Below are 9272 nucleotides of genomic sequence, written 5' to 3' on the forward strand. Positions count from 1 at the left end.
ACTCCTTCTGATATTCTCCCAGGAATCCGTCTGTGAGATTTCTCCACTGTCTCCCCAGTCTCACTCCTTCTGATACTCTCCCAGGAATCTGTCTGTGAGATTTCTCCACTGTCTTCCCAGTCTCACTCCTTCTGATATTCTCCCAGGAATCCGTCTGTGAGATTTCTCCACTGTCTCCCCAATCTAACTCCTTCTGATACTCTCCCAGGAATCCGTCTGTGAGATTTCTCCACTGTCTCCCCAGTCTCACTCCTTCTGATATTCTCTTTTGTCCAGCTGGGGTGATGATGGTCCCTCAGAGGAAAACCAGAGACGGATTCGAAGAACATTTCGGCCTGAACTACCTGGGGCACTTCCTGCTGACCAACCTTCTCCTGGATACGCTGAGAGAGTCCGGGTCCCCTGGCCACAGTGCGAGGGTGGTCACCGTCTCCTCCGCCACCCATTACGTCGCTGAGCTGAACATGGACGACCTTCAGAGCAGGTGGGTGCGCCCTGTGAATAATCATAACAGTATCCCAGGTGGGTTAAAGGTTACTCATCTCCCTCTGTCTGTGGGGCGTGGTGCGCCCAGCATCTGCTGGACACTGGTGCTCTGGGGACAGTGCTCCCTGCGTCTGCTGTGCATTGGTGCTCTGGGGACAGTGCTCCCTGCGTCTGCTGTGCACTGGTGCTCTGGGGACAGTGCTCCCTGCGTCTGCTGGGCACTGGTGCTCTGGGGACAGTGCTCCCTGCGTCTGCTGGGCACTGGTGCTCTGGGGAGAGTGCTCCCTGCGTCTGCTGGACACTGATGCTCTGGGGACAGTGCTCCCTGTGTCTGCTGTGCACTGGTGCTCTGGGGAGAGTGCTCCCTGTGTCTGCTGTGCACTGGCGCTCTGGGGACAGTGCTCCCTGAGTCTGCTGAGCACTGGTGCTCTGGGGACTGTGCTCCCTGTGTCTGCTGGACACTGGTGTTCTGGGGACTGTGCTCCCTGTCTCTGTTGTGCACTGGTGCTCTGGGAGTGGGGACAGTCCTCCCTGCGTCTGCTGTGCACTGGTGCTTTGGGGACTGTGCTCTCTGAGTCTGCTGAGCATTGGTGCTCTGGGGACAGTGCTCCCTGTGTCTTCTGAGCATTGGTGCTCTGGGGACAGTGTTTCCTGGGTCTGCTGGACACTGGTGCTCTGGGGACAGTGCTCCCTGCATCTGCTGGGCACAGGTGCTTTGGCTGTGGTGCTCCCTGGAGTCTGCTTGGCACGGGTGCTGTGGGCACAGCACCCCCTGCATTTGCTGCCCACTGGTGTTCAGGGCATAGTGCTCCCTGCGTCTGCTGGACACTGGGGCTCTGGGAACAGTGCTCCTTGCATCTCCTGAGCATCATGCTCTGGGTACGGTGCTCTCTGTATCTGCTGGGCACAGGTGCTCTGGGCACGGTGCTCTCTGTGTCTCCTGGGCACTGATGCTCTGGGCACGGTACTCCCTGCATCTGCTGGGCACAGGTGCTCTGGGCGTGGTGCTGTCTGTGTCTGCTGGGCACAGGTGCTCTGGGTGCAGTGCTCTGGGATATGTACATCCCCAGCCATTTGCTGTCCTTGGTAGACTTAGCAATGTGCCGTGGTATTGTTATTTTAGTTTTTAGAAGGGACAAGAAACACAGAGGTCAGACATAGAAAAGGATAACAGATGTATTTAAACCTTCCGTTGTGCCCCCCATGGGAATGTCAGGCACTACATCTGCAGGCGGCATTGGTGTGGACTCCTGTCGAGACACGCAGTGTACTGTCTGTCCATCAACAGGTCTCTCTTGTGAATTCCTCCTAACCCCATCTTAAGGATAAAAACAATTCCTCTATGGGAGTAGTCATCTTAGTTTGTTTAAGCTGATATAAGAAAAATTGCAGCAGGCCGAGCGCGATGGCTCACACCTGTAATCCCAGCAGTTTGGGAGGCTGAGGCATGTGGATCACCTGAGGTCAGGAGTTCAAGACCAGCCTGGCCAACATGGTAAAACCCATTCTCTACTAAAGATACAACATTGGCCAGGCGTGGTGGCACATGCCTGTGGTCCCAGCTACTTGGGAGGCTGAGGCAGGAGAATCGCTTGAACTCGGGAGGCGGAGGTTGTGGTGAGCCAAGATCGTGGCACTGCACTCCAGCCTGAGCCACAACAGCAAAACTCCATCTCAAAAAAAAAAAAAGAAAAATTCCATAGTCTGGGTGGCTTATAAACAGCACACATTTACGTTTCACGGTTCTGGAGGCTGGAAGTCCAAGATGGAAGTGTGCCAGGGTCTGGCGAGAACCCACTTCCTGGTTCACAGACAACACCTTCTCGCTGTGTCGTCAGGCTGCGGAAGGGGCGAGGAAGCTCTCTGGAGTCCCTTTGATAAGGGCACTGATTCCCTTCTTGAGTCTCCACCATCGTGACCTCATCACCTCCCAAGGGCCGCACCTCCTAACACCATCTCACTGGGAATGAGGATTTCCGTGTAGGAATTTGGAGACGGAAACACTCAGAGCACACACAGTAGGACTTGCCTTTGAATTTCTCTGCAGCCCAAAGGTCACAAAGTGTTAACGCCACAGTCAGAAAGACCTGGCTGCTTGGCCATGCCGGCATCAGATTTTGGGGCCAGCCTCTGGAACGTACAGCAGGGTGGGCGCCCTCCCCATGCCCCGGCCCTGGAGTACCCTCAGGACTGCGAGGAGGTGAGCCCAGGGGCACAGGCCCTGCCAGCTCCTAACAGTTTTCATTTCCCTGCACAGTGAGGGGCAGGATGGAAGGAAGGGAGGGCCGGGGGGACCTCCTAAGATATCTTGGCCCATCTGTTTTGTCAGATTGAGCTCTTGTGCCTGTGAGCTTCTCTGCTGAAGGGTGTGGGGATGAGGGAGACGGCCTCGATGGGATCCTGCATAAAGTGTGAACCCTGCCGGTCGTGGGAGGGAAGAAGCGTGGCTGGCCAGAACTTCGTCTTCTCTGGGCAGCTGAGGAAGCCCTGGGCTGTGCAGGGAAGGGCAGGTGAGAGGATGACATGGAGAGCAGGGCCTATGGCCGGGAGGGGCTGCTTCTCCTTCCTAGTGCTCTGAAGAAGCAAGGGCATGTGCACGTGCCAGTGTGTACAGGTGAGGTGTGCATGCCTGTGTGTACAGGTGAGATGTGTGTGCCCGTGTGCACAGGTGAGGTGTGCGCAGGTGAGGTGTGCGTGCCCGTGTGTGCAGGTGAGGTGTGCGTGCCCGTGTGCACAGGTGAGGTGTGCACAGGTGAGGTGTGCGTGCCCATGTACACAGGTGAGGTGAGTGTGTGCCAGTGTGCACAAGTGAGCTGTGTGTGCCGGTGTGCACAGGTAAGGTGTGTGTGCCCTGCCATGACCGGCTGCCCTAACCCCAGGCCTCAGGCTGAGCTGGGCACGTTGGACACCCACTCGGGGCTCCACGTATGTGTGTGGTGCCTGCTGTACAGGAGGGCCTGGCAGAAGGGAGGAGGGAACGAGGAGTCTTGGCACAGCCAGCAGCACTTGCTGCAGACCTGACTCACTGAGCAAGGCAAGGCATGGGATGGAGAACCTGGGAAATGCGACCTCCTTGGCAGGTATTGCTGCTCACCAAAGACACACAGGAGCACCCCTTCCTCGTGCAGCACTGGTGGAGGGCCACCTGTCTGTTATTCTGAGAGTGCACTTTGGGGTTGATATTGTTTATCAAAGCAATCTCTGTTTTATGTATTCATTTTTTTTTTTTTGAGATGGAGTCTCACTCTGTCCCCCAGACTGGAGTGCAGTGGTGTGATCTCGGCTCACTGCAACCTCCGCCTCCCGGGTTCAAGTGATTGTCCCGCCTCAGCCTCCAAAGTAGTTGGGACTACAGGCGCGCACCACCACGTCTGGTTAATTTTTGTACTTGTAGTAAAGACAGGATTTCGCCACGTTGGCCAGGCTGGTCTTGAACTCCTGACCTCAGGAGCCTCCTGTGTCGGCCTCCCAAAGTGTGTGGATTACAGGTGTGAGCCACCATGCCCGGCCGTGATCTCTATTTTACATAATGAAGATAAGCAGATCACATCCAGAACAACCCCACCCAACAGAAATGGCAGCTACTTCCTAAACAATTCAGATGCTGCAAAGCGGATTCATGCAGCGTTAATAAGAATTGAGTCTCATTATCACCTAAGAAAGCTGAGGAAGCATATATCACCAAGTGCAATTAACAAGAGTTTTCATTCCTATAAAAACACCTCGATAGTAAAGAAAAACTGTGATGGTATTGCTCATAGGCCATTCACTCTTATTTTATTTTATTTTTGGAAAGAGACAAGTTTCACTCTGTTACCCAGGCTGGAGTGCAGTGGTGCGATCTCGGCTCACTGCAACCTCTGCCTCCCAGGTTCCAATGATTCTCCCACCTCAGCCTCCCGAGTAGCTGGGATCACAGGCGCGCACCACCACACCCAGCTAATTTCTGTATTTTTAGTAGAAACGGGGCTTCACCACGTTGGCCAGGCTGGAATCAAACTCCTGACCTCAAGCGATCTGCCTGCCTTGGTCTCCCAAAATGCTGGGATTACGGGCATGAGCCACCTCACCTGACCACCATTAACTCTTATCTGAAGAGTTATGTCCACATGCTAACTCCACATACCTATAACTGGGACCTAATTTAGAAATAGGGTCTTTGTAGATGGAATTAAGTGAAAATGAGATCATTAGGATGGACCTTAGTCCAATATGATGGGTGGCCTTACAAGAAGTAGAAAATGGCTGGGTGCAGTGGCTCACGCCTGTCATCCCAGCACTTTGGGAGGCCAAGGTGGGCGGATCACCTGAGGTCAGGAGTTCGAGATCAGCCTGACCAATAGGATGAAACCCCGTCTCTCCTAAAAAATACAAAAAATTAGCTGGGCGTGGTGGTGCGCGCCTGTAATCCCAGCTACTCGGGAGGCTGAGGCAGGAGAACTGCTTGAACCCGGGAGGTGGAGCTGGGACCATGCCATTGCATTCCAGCCTGGGCAACAAGAGCGAAACTCTGTCTCAAAAAAAAAAGAAGTAGAAAATGTGGAGACAGAGATACAGAGAAGGCCACATGGAGATGGAGGCAGAGACTGGAGTGATGCGGCCACACAGCCAGGGATGTCTGGAGCCCCCAGGGACTTGGAGAGGCAGGAAGGATCCTCCCCTCCACCCTCACAGATACCCTGGAGTAACGTTCAGTCAAACATCTAGGCGCCCCATGATCCAGTCAAGTTAACACATAATGTTAACTATTCCGACCCCATTCTACATATAAGAAGGGCCCTAAATGCAATGACAGGTGCCCTTGTAAGACACAGAAGAGGAGATGCAGACGCAGAGGAGGAGGCCACGTGGAGACAGAGGCAGAGACTGCAGTGATGTGGCCACAAGCCCAGGGACGCCTGGAGCCCCCAGGAGCTGGGAGAGGCAGGAATGATTCCTCCTCTAGAAGACCATCCAGAGAGAGCACGACCCTGTCCCCTCCTGAATTTCAGACTTCTGGTCTCCAGAAGTCATCCATTCACTGGAGGAATTTCTGTGACTTTGAACCATCCAGTCTGTGCTCATTTGTTCAGACAGTGTGCCAGGAAAGTAATACAGATTGCAAAGCAGATCAAGGAACTTCAGAGTCAAAGGCCTTGAGACCCAGAGCCAGCTCAGAGCCGGCTCTAACATTTTTTGTGTATTTGTTTAGTTTAGTTTAGTTTAGTTTTTTGAGACAGGGTCTTGCTCTGTCGCCCAGGCTGGAGTACAGTGGTGTGATCTCGGCTCACTGCAACCTCCACCTCCTGGGTTCAAGTGATTCTCCTGCCTCAGCCTCCTGAGCAGCTGGGACTACAGGGACGCGCCACCGCGCCTGGCTAACTTTTTATATTTTTAGTAGAGACGGGGGTTCACCATGTTGGCCAGAATGGTCTCCATCTCCTGACCTTGTGATCCTCCCACCTTGGCCTCCCAAAGTGCTGGGATGACCCATAGGCGTGAGCCACCGCGCCCAGCCAGTTCCCCCTAGTTTTTTTGAGACGTACAATTCAACCCACACTGCTTTTCTTTTCCTGTTCTCCTCTTTCGCTTCAGCAGTTTGATTATGTAAAATGAATATTGATGACAGGCATTCACCTGAGCCACATTTCATTTCTGCTTGATTACTCTGCAGAGGACAATGACAGTGTTAACAGATGCCGCCTCTGAGCTTTCTGGAAACTTCACTGTTGATGGCACTGACTCTTTCCAAATATGCCCCTTTTTCATAATTCGTACCTTTGGACTGACCTCTTGAAGGAGAGAACATTGCTTTGCTGGGGCTGCCGTGATAAAATACCACGGACCCAGTGGCTTAAACAGCAGACATTGATTCTCCCACAGTCCTGGAGGCTAGAGGCCCCAGATCAAGGTGTGGGTGGGGCTGACTCCTCCTGAGGTCTCTCTCCTTGGGTCGTGGACACCACTTTCTTCTCCCTGTGTCCTCACAGGCTCGTCCCTCTGTGTGTGTCTGTGTCCTCATCTCCTCTTCTTATGAGGTGTCTTAGTCCATCTCAGGCTGCTATCACAGAATACCATAGACTGGGTGGCTTAGAAACAATAGACATTGATGCTCCCACAGTCCTGGAGGCTGGAAGTCTGAGATCAAGGTGTGGGCAGGGCTGGTTCCTCCTGAGGCGTCTCTCCTGGGCTTGGAGACGCCGTCTTCTCCCTGTGTCCTCACGTGGTCGTCCCTCTGTGTGTGTGTCCTCATCTCCTCCTCTTATGAGATGTCTTAGTCCATTTCAGGCTGCTATCACAGAATACCATAGACTGGGTGGCTTAGAAACAACAGACATTGATTCTCCCACAGTCCTGGAGGCTGGAAGTCTGAGATCACGGTGTGGGCAGGGCTGGTTCCTCCTGAGGTGGCTCTCCTGGGCTTGTTGATGCTGTCTTCTCCCTGTGTCCTCACAGGGTCATCCGTGTGTATGTGTGTGTCTGTGTCCTCATTTCCTCTTCTTATGAGGTGTCTTAGTCCATTTCAGGTTGCTAACCCCGAATACCATAGACTGGGTAGATTAGAAACAACAAACATTATTCTCCCACAGTCCTGGAGGCTGGAAGTTTGACATCCAGGTGTGGGCAGGGCTGGTTCCTCCTGAGGCCTCTCTCCTGGGCTTGCAGATGTCATCATTGCCCTGTATCCTCCCTTGGTCGTCCCTCTGTGTGTGTCTGTGTCCTCATCTCCTCTTCTTATAAGGACCTCAGTCCCATTGGATCAGGACCCACCCTATGACCTCATTTTACCTGAATCCACTCTTTAAAGACTCCATCTCCGGCCAGGCACAGTGGCTCACGCTTGTAATCCCAGCACTTTGGGAGGCCGAGGCGGGAGGATCACCTGAGGTCAGGAGGTCAAGACCAGCCTGGATAACACGGTGAAACCCCGCCTTCACTTAAGAAAACACACAATTAGCCTCCCAGCTACTCGGGAGGCTGAGGCAGGAGAATCGCATGAACCTGGGAGGTGGAGGTTGCACTGAGCCAAGATCGCGCCACTGCACTCCAGCCTGGGCGACAGAGCGAGACTCCGTCTCAAATAAAACAAAATAAAGTAAAATACATGGTGGGTGAGGCCACAGTAGAAAGAGCAGTGATTCTTTCTGCGTGCGTGAGGACGCCCCTGTGATAGAAACCCTGCTACGTGCCGTGAATTTCAAACACTGAAGTCAGTCGTTGCTGGCCATGCAGTGTGGCAAGTGGATTCAACTTGAGGAGACCCCGCGCTAGTTAATAAGTGACGATGTCTGCCGACTTAACATTCAGCGAGACCACGTGGCCGAAGCACATTTTATTTTTTGACATGCTTATCCATTGTGCGTAGTGACAAGCTGTCAACAGCTTTGGGTAGATGCATGGAACCGATCACCTTGCTCATGTCGTAGAAGGTGGTGGCTTCATGTTCAAGAAGTAACATGCCCCAAATTGAGTTGACGTTTGTCAGGGTACAGGCTGGAGTTACGGAATACAATCGGGTGCCCAGTGCTCAAGAGCCAATATATTTGTGATTGATCGCAGATGTTTGTGATTGATAGCAAGGATCCTTCCCTAGAGCCTCCAGAGGCCGTGCGGCCCTGCAGATGTTTTGGTTTCACCGTGTTCTGTCAGGAACATCGGTGTGGATTCTCTGAGCCACACTAGGACCAGCCACTGTGGATTCTCTGAGTTGTACTAAGGGCAGACACGTGGATGATCTGAGCCACACTAGGGTCAGCCACATGAATTCTCTGAGCCACACTAGAACCAGCCACCATGGATTTCCTGAGCCACACTAGAACCAGCCACGTGAATTCTGAGCCACACTAGGGCCAGCCACGTGGATTCTCTGAATCACACTAAGGGCAGCCACATGGATTCTCTCAGCCACACCAGGACCAGCCACATGGATTCTATGCGCCACAGGAGGGCCAGACACATGGATTTTCTGAGTCATACTAAGGGCAGCCACATGGATTCTCACAGCCACACCAGGACCAGCCACGTGGGTTCTCGGAGCCACAGTAGGACCAGCCATGTGATCTCTGAGCCACCCTTGGACCCGCCCCACATGGATTCTCTAAGCCACATTAAGACCAGACACGTGGGTTCTCCGAGTCACGCTAGGAGCAGCCACTTGGGTTCTCTAAGCCACATTAGAACCAGACAAGTGGGTTCTTTGAGCCACACTAGGACCAGCCATGTGAGCTCTCGAAGCCACTTTCAGACCAGCCACGTGGATTCTCTAAACCACATTAGGACCAGCCACAAGGGTTCTCTGAGTCACACTAGGAGCAGCCACTTGGGTTCTCTAAGCCACATTAGAACCAGACAAGTGGGTTCTATGAGCAACACTAGGACCAGCCATGTGAGCTCTCTAAGCCACTTTTGGACCAGCCACGTGGTTTCTCTTAGCCACATTAGCACCAGCCACGAGGGTTCTCTGAGTCACAGCAGGACCAGCCATGTGGATTCTCTGAGCCACACCAGGACCAGCCACATGCGTTCTCTGAGCCATGCTAGGGCCAGCCATACAGAAGCATTGGGATTTTAGGACCTCTGCCGTGAGTAATGGTGTAAGATCTCCAGGGAGCGAGGGGGTTACTTCACTTCCTTACTTTCGTGGGTTTTCTCCCTTTACATCTTAGCATGTAAAATGTGTGCAGGACCAGGCACGCCAAGTCTTTACTACTGTGAATACTGCCACAATAAACATATGTGTACGTGTGTCTTTATAGTAAAATGTACAACCCCATCAAAAAGTGGGCAAAGGATACGAACAGAGACTT

The 9272-nt window shown here is 53.0% G+C and overlaps 1 protein-coding gene across 1 annotated transcript in view; it reads left to right on the forward strand.

The window, feature by feature from the left end:
* DHRSX (dehydrogenase/reductase (SDR family) X-linked) overlaps window positions 1-9272 on the forward strand; it is a 216368-nt gene that overhangs the window by 175982 nt on the left and 31114 nt on the right. Inside the window, exon 5 of the mRNA XM_011948257.1 lies at window positions 277-484. Coding sequence (XP_011803647.1) covers window positions 277-484 — 208 coding nt within the window. The remainder of the gene's footprint in view (window positions 1-276; window positions 485-9272) is intronic.

Source organism: Colobus angolensis, unplaced genomic scaffold (genome assembly GCF_000951035.1).
Source record: "Colobus angolensis palliatus isolate OR3802 unplaced genomic scaffold, Cang.pa_1.0 Scaffold277, whole genome shotgun sequence".
In the NCBI taxonomy this organism is placed as follows: domain Eukaryota; kingdom Metazoa; phylum Chordata; class Mammalia; order Primates; family Cercopithecidae; genus Colobus; species Colobus angolensis.